This window comes from Syngnathus floridae, chromosome 1, assembly GCF_059516105.1.
Source record: "Syngnathus floridae isolate MCC-2025c chromosome 1, RoL_Sflo_1.0, whole genome shotgun sequence".
In the NCBI taxonomy this organism is placed as follows: Eukaryota; Metazoa; Chordata; class Actinopteri; order Syngnathiformes; family Syngnathidae; genus Syngnathus; species Syngnathus floridae.
The window spans coordinates 18,531,702-18,554,877 of NC_142413.1; the positions used below are offsets into that span (position 1 = coordinate 18,531,702).

Sequence of the window (23,176 nt, forward strand, 5' to 3'; positions counted from 1 at the left end):
AATTGAAAGTGTCAAATGAGCCAACCAAATTAAAAGGAGTTTCACACCTATAATTGTACTTTCCATTAGTCTTATCTGTTTGTTGCAAATGCATTTGTTACCATCAGCGCCATCTTCCATGCCGGGAGCTCTAATTCTATTGTAATTGTTCATAAAAGTTATTCATGCAACGCAAATGTGACTTTCTACAGAGTGACGCCAGTGCCATCTGGTGGAACTTGTCATTGTTTTCTTATACTGAAATTCTATATGTCAGACACAGGACTAAAAGTAAAAGCAGTGGGATTTTAAAATTTCCGTCCATCAGTTTTCCAAACCACTAATCCTCACAAGACATGCGGGCCTGGTAGAGCCTATCTCAGCTGTTTTAGGGTTAGGGTTAGTAGTAGGCGGGGTAAACGCCTTACTGGTACACTCTCGCAGGCCCGGCCAGGAAGAACTTCTAAACTCCACACAGTAGTTTTTATATTACGTTGCACCCCATCTATTTTTCTGCATGCACGGATTCAGATTACAGGAAACACCTTTAGCATCATGGTTTTATTTTGTATCAGAGTACAGTGTCATTTGGGGGCAGGGTCTATTTACATTTGAATGAAGGTAGTGGGTAATGAGACCATTAATATAATTTTGCAAAAAGAAAGGCACACAAGAAACTCGCAGAAGAGCTAGTATCATGAATGTAATGTTTGACTTTTTCTTCAAAACATAAAACTTAGAAGAGAAGATCTCCTTGTCTTGATTTTTATAGAAAAGGCTTTGGAATTTGGCTGTTCATTGAAGGCACACATGACGGCGTACTTTTTTTTTTTTTTTCTTCTTCTTGTTTCTGACTTAAGTGAAACGATATGTTAGAGCTTCAGTTCCTCAACTGACAAGCTCATAGTGGGCTAAAAGATGCTTTCACCAGCGGTTACTGAGGGCAGCAACTTCCATGTCCGAAATACGTGGCAGTCTACCGCTTGCGCCACCTTCCAGGTATCCAGACTTTACGCTGGATGTGTCTGAAGGTCTCCTCTTGCTCTTGTTCAGGTCTGAACAAGATTATTTGTTTTTAGTGTTGAAGAAGGGTCACCTCAGTGATGAAAAATCGAGCTATGACATTACCTGAGATGGCCAACAGCATCTTGCGTCTGGCTCCAAATGTGGACACACCCACTTCCTTCAGATCATCTTCAGACAATGTGAGGAACGTCTGGTAGTCAATCTAGAAGAACATCAAAGGTTGTTATACTTAATAAAAACGTTTGGTAGTCGATCAAGAACACCAAGATTGTCACAAAAAAAGTAAAACTGCAATTATACAGATTATAAATATGTTTGTGTTAATAAAATAAGATACATGTGAAAATGCAGTTGTTAAAAAAATAATTGAAACTATATCTGATGTTTATAAAACTAAGTAATAATAGAAAAAAGTTTCACGGTTCATTTTAAATGTATTTATTTCAGTGTTGCTGTTTGTCCTTATGGAGGTTCAAACATTCGTTTGAGAATTGTAGCTTACTTTACTTTAATACACAATATCATAGTGACCTTTTGTTTAATCTTGCACTCAAAAAATACACCATATATTAAAAAATTAACACTAAACTAAAATTCTCAAAAGATGAAAACTAATATATTATTAGTGTACTGCTAAAAACAAAGCCTGTTTTCCTTTTATTTTTTGTTTACCTCCTGTTGCTCCAACACATCAATGTACTTCATCAATCCCAATTGGCTGAGGAGCTCCGGAAGGTCGTCCATCATCTGGGGGGAGGGGCTACGTTGACTGCAGGTGGATGCCCTCCTTGATGAGCACACGTCGTCAAAGTAGTTGCAACCTGGAAAGCCCTCAGCTGTAGGCAACAGGGCCAAACCTTAAGATCTTTCGTTGTCCAATTCCTACTTCTATAAGAACCGACTGGGACTCACATTGTTTGTCATTTCTGTTTCTGTTGGATGTGAACGTGGGGAAGTGGGAGGAGGATGAGAAGGATGTCGGTGGAGGGGAGGATGGAGAAGAAGAGGAGGAGGAGGAGGAAGATGAGGAGGCGGGCTGGGATCCCCGTCTGTCCCTCCAGTTGTCCGAATTACTCCCTTGAGACGCTGCCCCGCTCTGATTGGCCCATGACTGCAATGAAGCAATGAGTAAATTTCACTATCAAAAATAATAATTACGTCACTATATATTGTATTATATATATATGTATATATATAGATAGATAGATAGATAGATAGATAGATAGATAGATAGATAGATAGATAGATAGATAGATAGATAGATAGATAGATAGATAGATAGATAGATAGATAGATAGATAGATAGATAGATAGATAGATAGATAGATAGATAGATAGATAGATAGATAGATAGATAGATAGATAGATATTTATATTCACTTCACTCTTGGCTTAAATGATGTCAGCTTTTATGAATGTAATATGTTCCTTAGCAGGGAAATGCTTAAAAAATGTGCTGTTATTATTGATTATTATATTATTGATTAATCTCAGAGGCACAGTAACAGAAATGAGCAGAATTTTTAACTGGTTGGTAGGGCACAAGTAAGCAGGATGATGTGACTGTTCCTGCTGACCAAAGTGGTGCAATCTGGCGACAAGCATTCAAGTTCCTTTTGTTCACCACGTATAAACAAAACAGTTTGGCAAACAATTTGAGAGACACAACAACACATTTATACCTCTGGGGAACTTTAATAACAGTACTTAGGTATCATTTGTTGAAAAACTAGTGAGAGCCACTCGTGTTGAGCTGGCTAATTGCTGATTTGTACCTGGCTGCTGCTTGTGCTCAAGTAGGGTTTGTAGCTGCGACGGCTGATGTTCCGCAGCTCCTTCACAGCTTCTGCTGGCATGGACTTTGAAAAGCCCAGACCGCTCCAAGTGTCCGTGGGTGTCCGGACTTCAGTGACCACTGGCTTTCTCTGCATTGCTGGAAGGAGACGATACAGAAAGCAGTCTCGCTTGGGTAAGTCAAAGTACAAGTATCTTAGCAGAATATGATTTAGGTAGTAATAAAATAAAAGACACTTGTGTAACATTATTTCATGCAACGTTTTTGTGCAAAACGTTTTAATTGAATCATGTAAGTTTATTTTACTTTCTTATGTTTAAGTACACGGTTATTGTTCGAATTGTGCACAATTTTACAGTAGCTTAAAAAAATATTATAGATACTTTTTATGAATAAAATCTCTGGTTCATTTTTGATCAACGGTCATACTTTCTAACTATTTTTCACAATAGGTGATACTTAGTCTAAAACGTTTGAGAGCCACTGGTTTAGATTTATGGATTTTGGCTCGGGAGTTTTTGAATTCCAATATTTTGTCACTTTAGGTAGCCCTAATAGGCACAATATCCATTGTGACAAGGCATTGTTGTAATCACGTCCAGGGCTGTGTAAGATTATCCTCATCACCAGATCATTCACAATTGTAGTCGTTTTGGTCGTCATTTGCTCCTTGACAAGTTGCGTGAGAAACAGAGTCAGCCGCAGGTGCTCCCATCTGGAGAGTGTTCCGCATCAGTAAGGTACTGTGTGCCTCGTATTCTGGACAGATTTGATGATTTTTCCGCCTTGTGCTTCCAGTATAGGGATAAGGTCAATGAAGAATTTCTTGGAATGTTACTTTACGTTGATAAGTAACGAACATGGTTAGGGAAAATGTATCTGAGCGAAAGTATACATTTTATTTTATGATTTATTATTATTTTATGATTTATTATTATTTTATTATTTATTATTTATTTGTTTGTCATGTTTTGTTTTGCTCATGCAAGACTTGGTGTCAGCTCAGTCCTAATAACTTGTGGTAAAGCTTGGAGTCTAGGGATTGTTTTTTTCATTGCAATTGAGTTCTACGCAAGCTAATAAAAGACGGAAACTATTTCGTGGGAAGTTGTCAAAACTCTTATTGTATGTAAGTAACGTTAAGTATATTTCAGTCTATATTGTTGTACTTACTTTTACAGATGTAGTATATGCATTGAATCAATACTTAGTTTTTACACTTCTGTCTGTGCTAAATAATTGTTATTGATTATAATTGTTAAGCACAGAGTGTGAGTAGCTCTATCTTACACACACCTTAGGCAGACTCAGTCAATATGAAGTTGTTTGAAGACAAATCAATGAAATAGCATTTGATGGACAGTTGTAAATAGCTGTGGGAGACTAGCCGTGGCAAAACAAGTCAATGCAGTCTGTCTATCATTGTGGTTGTTCAAGCTCTACTTCCGAAATTCATGGAATGGACAAAATAGGCTCAGGTATTAAATAATTTATTGGGAGCGATACTTCTTGTTGCCAGTGTTTGGCATATTTAATCAAGCTCAAATTGTTGAAATTGAGACACAGCACAAAAACAAGCAGAAACTTAGAGGTGTGTCAAACCTGTAACAGCACACAGCCAAGAGGGTGTACGTTTATGTGGTGAAATGTGTGAGTATGCCCCAGTTGGCCCATTCAAACAGCAAATTCATAATCCCTTAATAAAGGCAACACTGAGGGAAATTTTGACCCATTTTACTACAGATCTTCCCTGAGGCACCGTGTGTGTGTGTGTGTGTGTGTGTGTGTGTGTGTGTGTGTGTGTGTGTGCGCGAGCGTGCGTAAATATATATATATATATATATATATATATATATATATATATATATATTAAAAGTCACTTGACTTCACGTTGCATCCACGGAATACGGTGGGTCACAGATCAACTGTAAAATCGGCTTTGGTTTGCACTCTTTGCTTAGCACCAGAAGCCACAGTACAAGACAGGAACAGGAATGAAACATTTAGAGGCACTAACCTCTGGTTGCCAGCAATTTCTTCTTCTCATAGTCATAAACCTGCAGAGCACAAACAGGATATAAAGCAGGTAAATAATGCATGGAATTGAAAATCTTTTCCATCCTCTGAGTGCAGGCAGGTTAAACCTCATTTACACATTTATACCAATACTTACACCACATCCTGCATGCGCAGTTAATACTTTTGAGTGTGAGGGATTACACAAAAGATCTCAAAAGGGCCCAGAAATCAATCAGAAAGTAACACATGCTAGTAAAAATGCAAAAATGTTAAAGCATGTCTTCCTTCTATACTTGTACTTCTTGAAAATGGGTTTTCTGCAGTTGTGTGCACTTGAGCGTTAATTTGCACAGCTGTCATGTACATTGGATGAGTGACAGCACACAAGTCATGTGTGTTCTTTTGCACCTCCGATTCTGAGACGTCTGCGCAAACATCCCGGGACATTGTCACGTCTTTCCTTAGGCTGCTCCTCCGCTCCATCCTCCCTCGCTCCATTTCTGCATTCAGCATCCTTGTGCATTCAGGAGATAACACATACACAAGATTAACTTGGGTGGCTGTGTGGAAGCAAATTAAACCGCACAGAACACGACAAAACTAAGTACAAACGAAATCGTAATTGCAGCATTTAGGATTTGCACACATCTGTTCTGTATTATATTGATGGATGGACGGACAGACGGACGGACGGACGGACGGATGGATGGATGGATCAATAAATTAAATAACTGAGCAAATGGGGTGAACATGCTAATTATTATAAAGATTCAATTTCAGGATTTGAATTGTCTTGACCCTCACCTGCAAGTAAACGCCTGCCCTGTAGAGTGGCGTCTGGCTTGGTGGAAAACTTTGTTTATCTCAGGACCCTGCAAACTCCCTCTCCGACCCATCTTTGTCACCCTGGGTCCGCTAGGGATGTTCATTGCATCCTCCAATGACATCATCATCACTGTCTCCTTTGAGCTCTCATCATCTGATTGACCAGACTGGTCGTCATTTTCCAGGATCTAAATAGAAAGGACATCTTGGCTTAATGGATGTTCTTTTCTTCCAATAGTCAAACCTATTAAGCACCTTCTCCAATGGACGACAGTCTGTTCCCTTCAGTCCTGTCCTCCCTTCCTCAATGGGAGCGGGTAGTCCTGGTGGTGGTGATGGGCGAGCCTTCGTACTACTTAGAACCTCTGGAACGGATGCAGGTGCAGGGACAGGGCCTGTTGAACATAAGAGAACATAGTTATTTGAAAATGACATTTAATTAAAATGTCAGCCTGTCCAAAAATTACTGGCCACAGTTATTATCCCTACTTCTACAATGTAATGAGATAAAGCACAAGAGTTGCATCCATAGACCCAAATACAGTCGCCTATATTGTTCTGTTTTGAAAGATATTGCCAGAAATGTATTGATTTAAAAACATGTTTATTATGATACTTGTAGTTTTAGTTCAATTACGTAGAACTGTACTTGTCACCTTCTATCTTTTTTTTTCTCATTTCTCTTTTCTACATTTTTTACCAGTACTAGGGATTTTAATTAAGTGTATATATTTGTCAATGTCAATTGTCATCGAGCAGACAGTGGCAAAGAAAAGCTGGATGACAAAATCAAAGTATTTACGAAACTTTTGTGTCCTCACTTCTTACAGTGTGCGCAAAATCTCACCATTTTCCGAGAGACGCAGCTGCTGGAGTAACATGTTGAGCCAATAGCTGGTCAACTCATTGCCAGCCAGAGCGGGGTCAGGTGCCACCTTGGTTACCTTGGTGGAGTCACAAGAATCCAAACCCAACAACAGCCGACGGGCCTCATAAAGACATTGGATGTTCCTTTCGAGACCTTTCACCACAACTGACTGCAAAATGTAAAATGTAAAAGGTTTGTTGGTAATTGTAAGAGGTAACATAAGAGAATGATGCACGACTGAACAGGGTTAACATTGTGCTACCTTGTTGGTCTGCTTTACTTTGGGTTTGACACTAATGAAGACTCCAAGGTTTTGCATCATATGAGCCAGCGCACAAGGATCTGCCTCCACATCTTCCCGCATGTCAAACATCAAGCACACAGGCAGGCAGTCCTATGCGTGTACACACACACACACACACACACACACACACACACACACACAAATGACACAAATACATAGTTTCATGAAAAAAGTGTTACGAGTAATTGGAAGTTTTTTTGTCATAGAACTAATAAAGCATTTATAATGTCATTCTTGGCCATGTGTAAAACCTTTATAAGGGTATCGGTATGTGTCATCAATTGAGCATCTTCTTTTTCAGAATTTTTGCTGCAGTTTCTATATTGGTCCTCATCACACTGACACTCGACCATAATGTTGTGGCAAGTGTAATTTTTTAGGTTAAATGTCTTTACTGTGTGACAACACCACGGTAGTGACACTAACGACTCACTGGCAAATGATTAACTGTTTATGTCTATGCAGTATTGTATCTTGCCACTATTCTGCTGTTTTAGTATAAACGGCACTCTATGCTTATTTTTTAGACTTTTGTGTATACTTCTGTGCTGCCGTCCTTTGTCAGACTGCCAAGCATCAGGAGGAGGCAAAAACATGGAGTAGAGAATGCAATATATTTCAAATTGCTCCTGGAGCATTTGTGCCACTCTATATGCCTCTTGTATGTTCTCCATGCTAAGTTGAACCCTTCACCAACTTATCCAAGAATTTCAAAGTTTATTTGTTTATGTTTGTGCTGCCATAAGTCTTTGTGTTCCAGAGTGTGAAACCAGTGTGCTATGCAAAAGTCTGGAAGAGAAGTAAAGAGAAAGAATACAAAACAATGTAGAATGGGAGCCTGTAAACAGAATCACAAAATGTGATATTTTGAGGGTGGAAATAGGACTTAGTAGATCAGTTAGTTCTATTGTTGTTGTTATGCTGCAATTCATACTTTGACTGTTGATTTTTTCAGACAGCAAAAGAAAACTTACCATGAGCTGCTGCCGGGCCAGACACACTCCATCCGGGCTGCCCTGTATGACCAGTGAGGGGAGGTTCTGGGGTGCGCTGAGGTCCGGTAGAATGATTTGGGTTTGAGTGTGGTGCATAACGCTCAGGAAGTGAGCTCCGTTCTGCCCCAGCAAGAAGAGATGCTGCTGTGAGGTGACGTCAAGCTGGCTGGTCACCACGCTCCCTGTCACCTCTGATCCGACAAGCAGCTCCATCAGAATGCAGGTTGCCTTCTGCCGTGTCATACATGGAAACACTTGTCTGTGGTTGCAGCTTGTGTGCGCTCGCCGATGCTTTCTGACACTCATGGCGTGCTGACCTTGAGTGCAGAGGCGTTGCCCTGCAGGCCCCACACAGTGCAGCAGCTACCAAAGAAGGCAGGCTGCGCCTGAGGCTGTGGTGGGATGGCTCTGAAGCTCACGCTCACCCCCAATGTCTGCACCACCTGCTGGATGAGAGGTGAGCCGACATCCGGCACGGGCTGAGGAGCTAAGCTGACCGGCAGGTCAAAAGTCAAAGTCAGTGGCTGCAAATCCTAGCATGTAAAAAGGAAGAAAAGAGGATGAGATGATGTCAGAAAAACAGACCCTTTTGACAAACACTGAAATTGGCACAACTGTATACAGAAATCCATCGCTACATCGCGGTTCACTTATCGCGGCTTCAGTACATCGCGGATCCCCCCCCAGATAAAACTTCTAAATTGAGTAATTATGGCACGAATGTTGCCCGCATAATGCGGCTTGGTGGCGTACTGGTTGCATGTCCGCCTCACAGTCAGGAGGGTGCTGGTTCGATTCTACCTCCAACCCTCCCTGTGTGGAGTTTGCATGTTCTGCCCGTGCCCGCTTGGGTTTTCTCCAGGCACTCCCACATCCCCAAAACATGCTTGATAGGCCGATTGAGCACTCCAAATTGCCCCTAGGTGTGAGTGCAAGTGTGGATGGTTGTTCGCCTCTGTGTGCCCTGCGATTGGCTGGCAACCGGTTCAGGGTGTCCCCGCCTACTGCCCGATGACTACTGGGAGAGGCTCCAGCACGCCCGCAACCCCCGTGGGGACAAGCGGTATTGCCCATTCTTGCATAGTATTGACAGTTTCTCAAACTGTGCAATGTTAGTGATGCTACTGAAATGGCTTAAGCCCAGGTGCTAAATGTACAGCCCGACATTAAATAAACCACTCACTCTAATCCTCCTCCTGGCCTCTTCCACTCCCTCGATGGGTCCAGCAATCGACACCTGGTAAAGTAATAAAGTGGAAAAACGTTTTGCACTTTTTTTCTTTTATAAAGGTTCTTAATTGTCCGTCTTAATTGCTCCCTTTGGTTTTATAAGCACACCTGGTTGCTTTTCTCCCCTGTAGCATTGTGGCGGTTGGAGTCTGGGAAATGGATGTGGCAGGAAGTGGCTTCCATCACCTTCTTGATGTTTCCGCCACCTTTGCCAATCACATGAGAATGCTCCGTGTAGGCCACGTCCATTTTGAGGGTGACCTTATTTACCTGAGTATGTAATCAAGACTTCATTTTATATTGCCACTGATGTACTAAATATAATAACTGTTAACATTGCAATGAGTACCCTTGTTTCTAGAACTTCTAGAATCTTCTTTTTGGCTTCCAGAACATTGGCTTTCTTCCCTTCCACCTTCACATGTGGGTCTGCAAGAGGAAACAGCTCAGTAAGATTGTGCAATGTAGTTTGACTGCCAAGAGATTGATATAAACAGTAGCAGGGAACAACAAAATGGAGCTAATTATAGGATGTGAGTGACACTACAAATCTGCCACCTTTCTTTGACTTGGCTCCAATCTTCAACTTGGAAGGCCATTTCACTTGAGTGTCAGTTTCTTTCATCACCTGTGAAGGCCAAAACAATGGAGGAGAGTGAAAGAGCTGCAAAGAGGGGGGAAGCCTTCTGTCACTGTATGCTTCCAGAATATATGTAGCACGTACAGATTCTATGAATAGAAAGTCTCATTTGCATTTCAAAGATTGTAATCATTATACCAAGAAAACATGTTATCGCAGGATTTTTCATAGAGAAGCTTTATGCACCAATGTAAACTTCATGCACCAATGTTAGCAATGGCCACTGTCTACTGAGGAGGAAACTTTCATTAGTTTTGCCTTCTTAATTAAATGTGTCAAATTTGGTCTTGGACTTACTTTCTCAAAAAACTCCTCGCCTGTCATAGCATCTCCAGGTCTTGGTGCTGTAATGAACACAGTGAAAATAAATAAAAAGGAGGATATAAATCACTGCAGTCCCCTCTTTCCAGAATCAGCAAAGAGCCGCCTCACCATTGTAAAGAAATCTAGAAAGTACAAGTGCTGCAATGAATCAAGTTGTGCAATCAAATAGATGATCCTTTGAATCACTGCTGCATTGTAGCAGTTTTTTTTCTATCAACTTCACTTACAATACCGTTTAGATTTTGCGAGACCAAAAAAAAGCCAATTGTACATACTGTATACTTTTGAGAATATTTACAGTTAGCTTTTTTTCTCCCCTTTCAAATGAGTCCTGGCAGACTGTCCTCAAACTCTCCAAACTTTAACTTTTGTGTGATCAGCATTAAACAATGTTGACAACTTTCAAATGTTGATATTAGCTAAGCAACTGGCACAAAAGGAAGGAGAAATTGCTTGGAACATAAAGAATTTTAAAAGGCCATGGCTCCACTGCGACATTTACAAGGTTGGGGGGTAGTGCTTGGACTGCCCCTCCCACCTCCATCACTCAGGGTAACCCTGGCTAGAGCTGAGGAATGGGGAGAGAATAGTATAGGGTGGAGAGAGAAGGTGGCAAAGATGGGGGGGGGGACACACACAAATTAGCTTGGAAATGGCTACTGACGTTGTTGACATTTAGTGACGCAAAGACCTCCCACTCGACCACAAAAAATAGTTCACGGATATAAAACAGAGAAGTATTGAGGAGAAAAATCCACTCAAGTACCTCATGTTCAAAGAGAGTGGAATTTGACGAGATAGACTATTTACAGCCTGACTGAGGCTATTCATACACCATAAAGTATCACAGCAGAATTAGTGAGTCAATGGACAAAAGAACAGTCAACTGTTCTTAAGTAGGAGTATAGATAATTGTGTAAAAAAAGACTGGTGAAAGAATTGATTCAAATCCTGTTCTTACAAAAGTTCAAAAGCACAGACTCTGTAATGTACTTTAAATATAAAAAGTAATGATGCATTTTGACTTTCACTTATATACTGTACAATACATTTATTGGCAACTTGGCACAATAAAAAAAAACTACCTGCAAACAAAATATTTCCTTGCAAACAAAGAAATCAAACATACCGATATCTGTTTTCAAATGTAGCGAGTAAAAGTAAAAAGTCGTTTAGCAAATCAATACTTAAGTGCAGATTCTTGACTGCTTGTATTTGGCTACTTCCCACCACTGCCAACATTGTGAGCACATACAGCATGTGCAGTGGTGACACAGTGAGTCTCCACAGTGACACAGTGGAGGCATTTGTCATAAAGCTGCCAGGCTGCGATAACTAACGACGGCTGTTACCTCCTCATCCCAGACAGGCATGATAATAGCAATAAGACTTATGAATGCATCACCCATAGGCTGTCATTAATCATTCATGATAATACATGATTTTACTGCATGGATGGTGGCAACAAGCAGGAGGCCTTGAGAGGCAAGCATTTAGGCTGGCCACAATGAAAAATCACCTTCCATTAACCCTCAAGCCTTGTTCAGTGTTCTTTATGGCTATTTTTGACCAGGCACGACAGTCTGTAATTTTTCCTTTTGTATCAACGTTTGAACTAACATCAGTTCTTGTTATGTGTTCAAAATGTCCGTCCATCCATCAATTTTCTAATGCTTATCCAGGGTTGGGTCGCAGGGGCAGCAGCCAATTTTTCCAGCTTTCACCGGGGCGTTCCCAAGTCAGCCAAGACAGTAGTCGTCTCTCCAGTGTGTCTCGAGTCTTTCCCGGGGCCATCTCCTGGTGGACCACCTCACCAGGGAGACGTCTCGGAGGCATCCTAATCAGATGCCTGAAGCATCTTTTCTGGTTTTCTCAAAACAGAGGAGCAGCAGTCTGATTCCCTACGGGTGACCAAACGCTGTCTAAAAGGGAGAACCCGGGCACCCTGTGGCAAAAATTTATTTCGGCAGAATCTCTGCATGGATCTTGTACTTTCGGTCATGAGTCACAATTTGTGATCATAGATGAGGGTGTGAAGGAGAATAGATCAGATGTTAAATTGAGAGCGTCACCTTTTGACTCATCTCCTTCACCACGATGGACTTATACAAGGTCTGCATGACTGTGGACCTGTCAATCTTTTGTTCTTCTCTTCGGTCAAGGCCCCAAGATACTTGAACGTAGGGCAAGTTCTCATCGCTGACCCGAAGACGGATGCTACTGATTTTTATCATTAAATGCAATTAATAAACACAATTAATAGAATTAAAAAATATTTTTTTTTTACTTTAACGACATTGTGCTGCTTCATGTGGTGTGTTTGCCTTGGCCACCAGGAGGCAATACACAGTGGATATTCACCACCCATTCCCCTTTTCGTATATTTAAAAAAAAAAAAAAAAAGGGTTATTTACGGATTTTGTGTGTGAATTTTTTCCCCATTTCATTTTGAAGGGCATCAATTCGTAGTCCAGCCACTGTACATGGAGACAGTGGTTACAACTCAGTAAGCTGCAGTCACATTAGTCATTCTTCGCATAGGCTAAAGAAAATATGGCTTTTGGTATCAATCTGTCTACACTTGTGGCACCACCCTTTGTGTTTAAATTTTCATTGCCAAAAGAATTAAAACCCCAAGAAACTGATGCTACTCGTGAGCCCATTTATGGCATTTCCCATTGAGTCGGATTGTTTTATGTTTAGTTTGATTTAAACTGGGACTGGAAATAAACAGCTTTTGAAGAATTGTTCACGATCTCCCTAAGAGCTGCTTGTTGTGAAGTGAACTGATTTGAGTTCACTGCCCTCAGACAGTGCTTAGATCAAAAATGTTTGCTTGTGAGTCAAAACAAAAATTTTGATGAATGATGAGTCATATATTGATATACATGATACCTAACTTGAATGTCGGGTCACTCATATCTCAAGGTCTGCATAGAGTCAGCATAGAGTCCAAAATATTAAATTATGTAATGTGTGTTGACTCACCATACAACATGGTCTCCAACTTCTTTCTATTGATCCTGAACCTCTCCTCCACCCACTCCGGATCCACACTCTGACCTCCAGCATTCTCCTGCCTCGGCTCAGTTTCTTCCTCCTCTTCCTCATCCTCTCTGTCACAACAGGCCTCGCTGGGCTCAGGCTTTGCTGCTGAGTCGGGTTCTACGCTAGTGTCCAGTTCAGGCTCCGGTGGTGCTACGGCGCCCTGGGTGGGAGAGCTCTCCTCGGGGCTGGTGGTGTTGGCCATAGCAGGACTAAAGCCCTCGTCTGTGTATGTGTGTGAGCGTGAGGATGTGTGTATGTGACCAAGGAGACGAGGGGAGCATGAGGAAAGAAAAAGGGGGGAGCTAGTGACACCCCCCTTAAATCCCCCCACCCCATGAGTTCACAAATTTAACCTCTCGCTCTCTCTCTGAGTGGTGTGAGGCCCAACAATGCATTGACGGGGATGTGTAATCGAGGGCAGTCGCTCAGCACAGGTCATATCTTCTCTAGCCGAGGGGCTCCACACACACACAAACACACACACAACAATCTAATAAATCGTCAGTAATCCCTACATCAGTGTTCCACAAGTCAAGGACTCACACACGCACGCACGCACGCACACACAAGGGTACACGCGCACACGCGCGCGCTCACACGTTGAAAGCATCCTCACATGAGAGCTCACAGCTAACAAAATAATCACGCTTTCCTGATCCTGAGGGGTTCTGCGACATCTGCCAATTTTTCCCCTTACATCGGGTGGACTGTATGAAGTTTCAAAGAGGTTTTAACATCAGTTTTTACTACATTCATGCACTGGGTTTAACACATTTCTTAGATCGCCATCCACTATAAGATTTATAAATAAATTAACAGCATTGGTAACTACCAAAATATTTTTGGGTTGATTCTGTAATGCTTGAAACATCGGTGTGTACAATAGTAATCACTTAAGGAAAATTAATGAAAATATAATTTTACATCTTCAATTTCAATAAAGAAATAAAAAAATGTAAAATATTATGTTTTCTTCATTTATGATGGCAATTCAATTTTTACTTGTATTCTTGAGAACAAATCCTTGCAGTGCTTGAACGTCACGCTTTATTCATTTGGGACGTCTTAGTGTGCGGATCTGTGCCACATTGGGTAAAGACCTCAAAAACAAATACCTCACCCTGTCATGCATGGTATAAAAAAGATGACGCCCACAATGTAGTTTGGGAAGTTAGTGTAGGTGTATCAGGAATCTTTATTTGTTAGGATGAGATGCCCGTGATTTTTTGGGCTCAATAAATAAATGGCTTAGGTGAAAGACTCAAGGACGGTCACCGTGACAACTTGTCATAAAGCTATTCAAAGTTTACCCTGGATTCAAGGCGACATAGCACCTCACTCCCGTTTCGCTCGGGAGGTGTCATATACGTATGTTCAAAATCAAAAACTAAAACCCAGGTTCTGTATACTGCGCATTTAAATCGTTCACCACAGGGTGGCGCTGTTGTACCACTCAGACGTTTTCGATTGCGTCATGTCAACCACTTCCGGGTTGCTCCCCACAGTACGGCACTCATGACTTTGAGTGCGGTACGTCGTTGTAACATCCGATTAAAGAGGGAAGCTTCTGCTTGGAGTTTGAGGAATGGGAAGATGCTAATTCTTCGTTGATGGAAGCTGCCGTGGAATAGAAGAATAATTATGTGGCGGGTGAAAGGGCTTGCATGGAGAGGTAAAACGATAGTCAAGAGCACCATGGAAACTTCTTGAGTGACGCCGACATCTGGCCTCGTGTTTATTTTGATCACTGTAAAAGCTCCTTAGGTGTTTTCTAATGTTAACCTTAACATTTTTTGTGTTCATCTTGGGTGACCAGATTTGGGTTTCTGAAAAGGGGGCGGGGTGTTCATCGGTGTATGATATGAACAAGTGACATGGTGTCTGTATAGCAATTGCATTTATTGGCCCGAAAAACACAAAACAACATATGTACAATAACAAAAACATATTTACTCTGTCAAAAATATAATTACACTGACATTTTTTAGTGGTACACTAAGTATTGTGTGTGCCTGTAGGTCGTTGGCATGCAAGTGCCTGCCTTACATGTCAAGCACTCGGCTTCGTAAGGATCACGACCCTAGTGAAAGCACAGGAATTTTTGATTCAACTCCTCCGTGAACGTGCATTTTCGTTTCGGCATTGCTTGTAAACACTCAATGTAGACTGGCTTGCCCACCCTATTTCCTTCCTTATGTGCGAACGTACAGAGATACCTGGAATTGAGTGAAATGGAACGGAGTGGCAATTCTATTGACATTGTACTGTACATGTATTATGTTAGAGACAGTCGAACAAAATCCCAGACGATTTTGAAATCCCCCCCCCGACATTTTTTTAGGTCTCAAAAGTAGGACATGTCCGGGAATCAATAAATACAATAAACTTTGCTGCTTCAAATTAATTGCTCAGAACTCTATAAACAATACAACCAATTAGATTCTTTGAATACCTCCCAAAATTCTTTAGCAGTGTAATTGGAAAATATTCGTTTGTGTGCTTGCGTTGAATGTTTCCTGCTGGTGTCTTTGCAGTGCTGCATCGATACCACACCAGCACCCCATTGCGTCTCCCCCCGAATCACCATGTGGAAGATGAGGTCATCAACACCTCCACTGTTCTCTCCACCTCTATAAACACCTCTGACAGCAGGTATATTTACGATCATAAGAAGCCACGTTAGAACTTGAAGTTTTCAACTTTCGTTCACGATTAGATGTTTTACACATTCGTCTCCTTCTGCAATGCTTGCCTGATTCAAATATTGAACTTTATCCTGCATTCATCAGTTCACCAATTCAATTAATTCCCTAGCGTTACAGCTCAGAAGTACTAGTATTACTACAAAATTGCATTTTTTAGTTTAACGCTAGTTTGTCCTTGTGTAGAATTACATTACAATTTTTTTCATGTTTTCCTTTGATGTTTTTCCAGCTCCCATAAAGAAGAGGATGGCGAGAGGAGGAAGAAACAGCGGGCCTTTAAATTCAGTTCCACCAAGCTGCCTCGTTACACCGCTCTCGATGCTGTGGGATGGGTATGTCTTGCTCTTTTTAGGAGGATTTGACTCCGAATAATCTTAATTTACTTTTTTTATTATTATTTTAAATAAACCAGACTTTCTGATATCCTCCTAAACTTCAAGATATACCTTTGAAGTCGTTCCTACAGTACCTCTCAATGTTACTTCTCACTTACGGAGCCACAAATAAATCAAAATGCTGCAATCCAGCAGTTTGACCGTCCACAGTTCTGACAAAAACACTTATTGTTTTTATTTTCTTGATCATATTTACCATGATTTCGAGACTATAAGCCGCAACTTTTTTCTCAAATTTTGAACCCTGCGTTTTATAGTCCGGTGCGGCATATCTCTGGATTTTTTTCGTGATTTTTGTCATGACTAATACATTTATACACACGTAAAAAGGCTGTGGACCGCTGTTGTGCTGCACCGCTTTGCTGGTCGGAGGGATATGTGACACGGTCACTGGGGAGAAGAGTGGTGTGTTGACCTCATGTCCATCCGCCAGGCAAATAAAGCCGTATAATTCATATAAAGAAGAGACAGAACGAGATCAAGGCAGACATTACTGAAGAAAGGAAGCTTTTATACACAAGCCCTCTTTGTGGGGGACAAAAGAAATGATGCCGCTTTTAAGTTAAAGGCAGTCGATTTGGCTCTTAACATATGAACTAGAGGCAGGCAGTGTTTGTAAACAAATGTTAAGTTACATTGTTAAAACTTTAAAAAGGCTTTCTGTGTACCGCCTGTTTTTGTAAATAACTTGCGGGCACGTGCGGCTTATAGTCCGGTGCGGCTTCTGTATGGAAAAAAACTAATTTTAACTCGTGCGGTTTATAGTCCCGAAATTATATACAGAGCAGATGGTGACGTGAACCCTACCATTGTTTTCTGCATGTTACTGAAGTCAGGGTGGATGCATTTGTCAAGAGTAAATAAAATGATAACAGAAATGCATCCTGGTTCGATGGAACCTTGAAATAACAAGTGATCAGGCGTTCCGCTACAGAAAAAGCTGCTGTTTGCTTGGCATGTTCACTTTAATTTGTCATTTGTAGCACATCCAACGATGCACCACTCACGTTACTAATGAGAGCACCTGTTCATTAACAGGGTGCGACGGCAGTGCTCTTCATGCAGATCTGCAGGAGGATCCACTCAAGTTTTTCTTCATGTACTGAGCCAAGTCCAACTTCTGGAGTGTGGCAGACACCACAAACTTTGCAGAAATGTGGTTACCGCCTCCTGCTGGATACTTGTGAGCACTGCATGTTTGCAAGTTCAATTTCCTCTCCTGAAAATCTTAGCAATCTTACCACGCCAATTTTTTCTAAATTTTATTTTGAACTATTTGTTTTTTTGGCTGGTCTTCAGTTTCAAGGAATGAAGTGGTCCTACAAAGAAAGAGTGTGTTGTGTCTGCACAATCAGTCCTTGGATCACAGCAGTAGCAGCAACAGTGTTGGATGTGATGCTGTGGCAAACAGTTCCAGTGAGCAGAGCTGCCTGACTTCTAACACCACCAGCTCAGACCATCAGGATGTGTTGGGCCATGATTCGCCTTTGCAAGGTGTGTTCAGTAGTTTATAATTGCTAATGGGAGCCTTTAAATGGCAGCAAATAATTACTTTCCGATTCGACAGGACTATTTGTTGGACACGACGATACTCCTTTCACTTCAGCTTTGTTACTTGGCACTGAGATTGAGCCAATACTTTACTGACAAGGCTTTGGCCTAACCCTAAAAACAGCATAAACAGTTTTCAAACAATTAACAAAGAATAGGTTCCCCCAAAATCCATTAATAGGGGAATTCACAAATATTGAATCGCAGACAAGAGCTCTATAAATTTTAATGTGACCTTTGTGAATTAATTTGACATTAATGTTCAAAAGTTATTTCACCCAACTAACTTTCCTTTAAATAGCAAAATCGGAACAAATATTTCTTTTTTCCCTCTCTCCTGTAGGTGACGCTTACATGTCTGCCTCCTGCCCGCAGGAGAATGTTTTCAAGAAAGAGAGCACAGAGATGACGGATGATGTTCATGACAAGGTTTACAATGTGACCTCATTGAATTAATCTTTATGCATAGCTGCCATTGTGACTAAATGTAATTATTTGGTTTTCAGTCAATGTTTGAAGGCACAGACGGGAAATTGGCAGAAGCAGCACAGAACCTCGAAAAAGTAGCAGACAGCAGCGTCCCAGTAATCCTAAACATTATTGGTATCAATTACATCTCTACTCAACTACTTGTTACTCACTCAGCCAACTTTCTTTCATACCCAAAATGTATTTATTTTACGCAACAACATTCTTCCCATGGTAGTTTTTTTTGCAGTATTTGTGTGTTTGTTGTTTTCACCTAAATTCCCGTTTCAATTTTCACCACAGGCCTTCAAAGAGTCAAAAGTGGAAACGACGAGGAAGCTTTCACATGTTTCTTGGCGGCAGCTCAACAGGGCTACAGCAAGGCTCTGTTTAACACTGGCGTCTGTTACGAGAAGGGGAGAGGAGTTCGCAAGGACAAGGAGAAGGTTTATTTTCTATATTGCTTTTCCTCATTAGAGTCATGTGTGAGCTGGAATCTATCCCAGCTCACTCTGCGTGAGAGGCAGGATGGAGGCAGGGTGCATCCTGCCAGCCAATCCCAGAGCAAAATCACTGGCTGAATACACTTCAGTTGTATTTATTTTTTAAGTTCAATACATTCGCATTTGAATTTTACAAACTTTTATTAGGTGGTACGCAGTGCAAAATGTTTGAGAGCCACTTGAAGACATGGAAAAAGCTCACACTCTACCACAATGTAGTAATTTAAGTTATTGCTTTGTTGGTTGTCTCAAGTCTCCTTTTTCTCCTGTTCCGACATGTAGGCATCCCATTACTATTGGCGGGCAGCAGCGGCGGGTCACATACAGGCACAGTACCGATGCGCAAAGCTGTTCCTGACCAGGAGCGGGTACGAGAGTAAAGAAAAGTTGAACACAGCCATCAGCCTCCTAGAGAAGGCTGCTGCAGCAGGTCTCACAAAGGTGGGAATTATCATCACAAATCAATGTTACTTTTCTTTCCCCAATATTGTTTCATTTTTTTTAACCTTAATTCCTTTCTTTCAGGCTCAGTTATGCCTAGCGTCTGTGTACTCCTGGGAGCCAGTGAGAGATGCCAGCAAGTCAGTGCATTATCTGCAGATGGCAGCCGAGAGCAATGTGAGCAACCTTCTGAATGCTTACAGTTATTGGGTGCTTAGGGTTCTTGATTTTTGATTAAGAACTTTACTTTCCCATCTGCGCAAGTACTTGGAGGATAGATCGTTTGAATTCTAAATGAAATGAAAAGGTGTTTCAATGCTAGCATCAATATGTATCCAGAAAAAAAACAGCTGTTACCACAAAATATAAAATTCAAAACTGTGCGAGAGTTATAATATTCTCCATATTAGCTTCGATAAACACAAAAACACAACATAGAAGCACAGTTGCCAGAGGGTACAATCAGTGGCAAAATGACAAATTATTGTACTTCAAAAAACAAGCACACTCTGATCAAAGCTTTTAACGCTTTTTCATTTGTAGAGTGAGGTTTTAATGTATTGTTTGACTTCATTTTCAAAAATCCAAAAAAGGGCTTTTGACTTGTGTATCGTTTGTGTCTGCATGCAATTCAAACAAAAATATACGGATATGACTAAAAAATTCAACAGAAGTGTTTAAGAATACTGTTGTAGATATTAATATTTTGTATCGTCAAATAACTATATTCATATATAAGGTACCACAGCAGATATTTGTTAATTGATCATGAAGCTCCTTTATATGACCTGGGGTATTTATTCCTTCCTTGTGTTTAGGATAATACTGCTCTACTCCTTTTGGGCCAGTGCTATGAAAGCGGCTTTGGGGTCCCTCAAAGCCTGAGAAAAGCAATTGAATTGTACAAACGAGCGGCTCAAGCAGGCAACAAGCAGGCTCAGCTTTCACTGGCATCTCCCATTGAAACAGATGGTGAGTGAAAGTGCATGTTGTGTGTCTTTTGATTCAATGACTGACTTTATTGTATCTTCTGCAGTGTTGCGCTCCATCCGTTCTTTGCCATGCTTTTCTGTGTTCGACCGGGATCTTCGGCCGCCGATGTCCTCTCCGGCCGACAACGTGCGTGTTGACACAAGCCCTTCTGGCACCCTTCCCTTTCTGCCTTACTGCTGGAGCACGGGGAGCATAGATATGACCCCAATGCTCTCTTCTCCCGCGCTTCACCTTCATCCACAAAATTTGGAGGGAAAATCCTGCCAGTGGATGGTAGGGGTTGGCTAACTGCCAAGTACAACCCAAAAATATATGATCTGTTCCGATATATTATGGTTAGGGTTGCAAAATTGTGTGAGTTTCCATAGTTGGAAGCCTTCCTTTAGAAATTATGGGAAACAGAAATGGTACTAAATGTACTGAAGTTTGACTCTTGCTCTTGCAAACTCGTGCATGCCATAGTTTGGAATGCAAACTAGGGTTATCCGATTGCGATATTGATATTGGCTATCGGTCCGCTATCAGCCCACAAAACAGTTCAGGATGATATTGGGGTACATCCAAAATCTCCGATACGAGCATTCGTAAACAATATACACTGGAGCCTAGCTCAGCAGTGTATCAATCTGTAGTTCTACGTAACACCTATGATAGGTGCTCAACAAATGCATGTGTGCATTTTCACTCGAGTGTTACATGTATACATGCAGGATGGTGAAAATCAGTGTGTAGTATTCAGTGTTGTACCTGAACACCTTCAATAAACGAAAGTTCATGAACTCGTTCATAATTTGGACGAATGTAAACTGAACATAGTGCATTTTTGCTTCGTGAACGTGTTCATTCCGCGGCCAATGAATGGTTTTGAACGGCTTTTCATTTAGTTCAAGGATGCCAGATTTTCTCTTCTTAGACTTCAAAATAAAACCATGTTAAACACACTGTAAACAAGGCTTAAATAGACGGGGGGAAAAGGATATGGCAACCCTAGCCGCAAACAGTCACACGACTCGAGCATCATCAAAATGCGCTGTGTTTCTGAAGACGATGTAAACACGTCGCGCGACGAGCAGCCCTACTAGCCCTTTCTTGTCAAACGGCAACAATAAGTTATCCTGTGAGAGCATTCAGGAATTTGAGAAGTTGTAATGCTCTCAATGGCGTTGAACCACAAATTACCTTTTTGTCGTTTAATTTGGGCTTTGCACTCTTATGTCCCAAATAATACCTCAGTCTAGCATAGTGGTTCTTAACCTGGGTTCGATCGAACCCTAGGGGTTCGGCGAGTCGGTCTCAGGGGTTTGACAGCCTCCACTGAGGAGGTCTGAACAAAACTGATTTATTGTGTAAATTCTAATTTGCCAGTATGTAATTTGTTGTGAGTTCTTGCATTGTGTTGGGTTTGTTCTTTGAACAGGTGATGTTCATGCACGGCTCATTTTGTGCACCAGTAAAAAACATCTATGTCTTGAATTTAAAAGAATATATTTTTCACTAACGAGGGGCTCGGTGAATGCGCATATGAGACTGGTGGGGTTTGGTACCTCCAACAAGGTTAAGAACCACTGGTCTAGCACCCAGAGCAGATTGTTTGTGTTTGCCCATTGCAGACCACAGTCATGTTTTTGTTTAAAATATTTAAAGAAAAAGACAATTCAAGCATATTTTCCTGTATTTCAGACTGTAGGGTGATAGCAGCACTAGTGTGAATGGAATGGGTGAGAACAAAGAGAAAATGTCAATATGCCAGAGGGTAACAGCACGCAGCAACCTTTTTTTTTTTATATTCGGGGAGGAAAAGAATTATGAACTTTTCATTTTTGGAATGATGAACTTAGTTCATAAATTTTCAATTCAACTAGTTCATTTTAATAGTTGTTATCTGAACTTTGAACTAGTTTATGTTGAAAATGAACTTTCCCAACACCGGTAGTATTCATATTTGTGAATGTTTTTTATATGTGTTTTCATGCTTTTATTCTGGGATGAGGAAAATGTGAAGTCCCTTTGGATAGGTCTCAAGTGTTGTCCTATTTTTCTCAACATGTTGTGCATTAACAGACAATTTTAAACCAACCAAGTGGTTTATGACATATTATATATTATGCGATGCATCCAGACTTCTACTCTTTCTGGAAATAAGAAGCATTTTAGGACTCCTAGTACATGTATATGCACAATAAAAATATGGATAAATAACACCCATGTAGCTGTCTGCTTAGAGTTGAAACACATCTAACTGTACAACTGTACTGAATAACGGCATACTATATGGAATCATCAAAAGTGCACTTAGCTGTGTTTTCAAATGTAAACTCTCTAATATTTGAATTACTCTCAGAGGTATTCAACTCTTAGGCGTTGTTAGATTATATTTGCCCTTTGGCCAGGTACAGACATAGTCTGTAATTTAAATTTGCGATTTTACTTGGTTTGAGTGTAGTTTGGCACCTTTATACAGTTCCAAAAAGGTGCGTCTAATGATGTGGGCTGACGTCTTGACTTGCATCTTACCGGAAGAAAAACTTGATAAAATATTAATACAAATGGTAGTAGATCTATCTTATGCAGTATGTAACGCATTCACGTCTTCCGGTGTGAGGTAGGGCATAGATGATGAGTTACGTCATTACCTGATTTGCAAAAAAAAAAAAAAAAAACACCTGACTTATTCAATGGCGGCCACTCTCGACTTCCTCCTCCTGTGGTCGTCCACGGCTCTGATTGGCTGCCCCTTTTGCGGGGCTTGAGCAGCACCACAGCACAGCTCGCCACTTCGGGACTTCGTGGCGCAGAGAGAAAGCGCAACCTGGCCACCCTGCGGAGCAGGATCAGCGATCTTGAGCCGGGAAGGGCTGGTGATGTGATCGGATGCGGGAGGCCATCTGCAGATAGGGGCGGACAGGCTCTTAAAAAGACGTTACGTGGCTGCAGGCACTGCTCACTTGTGTCGTATCGTGGGGGTGGAAGACACGCAAGACCGGTGGAGGCTGAGCTAAGAGGTAACTATGTTGTTGGTCTCGGGATGCGCACCATGCAAGTGGGTGGTGGATGCACCGGATGTGGA

At 41.2% G+C, this 23,176-nt stretch overlaps 3 protein-coding genes across 4 annotated transcripts in view; 2 read left to right on the forward strand and 1 right to left on the reverse strand.

The window, feature by feature from the left end:
• Positions 1 to 561: 561 nt before the first annotated feature.
• On the reverse strand, positions 562 to 13,255 carry bicc2 (bicaudal C homolog 2). The gene is made up of 19 exons (XM_088381548.1): positions 12,994 to 13,255; positions 9,979 to 10,025; positions 9,600 to 9,669; positions 9,391 to 9,470; positions 9,150 to 9,311; positions 8,995 to 9,048; positions 8,129 to 8,344; positions 7,791 to 8,042; positions 6,775 to 6,906; positions 6,492 to 6,681; positions 5,900 to 6,039; positions 5,624 to 5,832; positions 5,228 to 5,333; positions 4,818 to 4,857; positions 2,781 to 2,938; positions 1,918 to 2,116; positions 1,678 to 1,841; positions 1,108 to 1,207; positions 562 to 1,034 (listed from the first exon to the last, which is right to left on the reverse strand). Exons 1-19 carry the CDS (start codon positions 13,253 to 13,255, stop codon positions 904 to 906), a joined length of 2,712 nt encoding a protein of 903 aa, XP_088237674.1. The 3' UTR covers positions 562 to 903.
• A 1,275-nt stretch (positions 13,256 to 14,530) lies between these two features.
• Positions 14,531 to 22,314, forward strand: dele1 (DAP3 binding cell death enhancer 1). Its single transcript, XM_088381582.1, has 12 exons — positions 14,531 to 14,725; positions 15,588 to 15,705; positions 15,988 to 16,090; positions 17,192 to 17,336; positions 17,453 to 17,647; positions 18,048 to 18,133; positions 18,211 to 18,307; positions 18,476 to 18,618; positions 18,958 to 19,116; positions 19,201 to 19,293; positions 19,935 to 20,088; positions 20,153 to 22,314. Exons 1-12 carry the CDS (start codon positions 14,695 to 14,697, stop codon positions 20,395 to 20,397), a joined length of 1,569 nt encoding a protein of 522 aa, XP_088237708.1. The 5' UTR covers positions 14,531 to 14,694; the 3' UTR covers positions 20,398 to 22,314.
• A 473-nt stretch (positions 22,315 to 22,787) lies between these two features.
• LOC148404403 (amyloid beta precursor protein binding family B member 2-like) overlaps positions 22,788 to 23,176 on the forward strand; it is a 30,035-nt gene continuing 29,646 nt past the window's right edge. Inside the window, exon 1 of one of the 2 annotated variants that reach the window (XM_088381569.1) lies at positions 22,788 to 23,111. The gene's annotated coding sequence lies outside the window, so the exon portion shown is untranslated. The remainder of the gene's footprint in view (positions 23,112 to 23,176) is intronic. The other variant, XM_088381560.1, reaches the window with a different exon arrangement.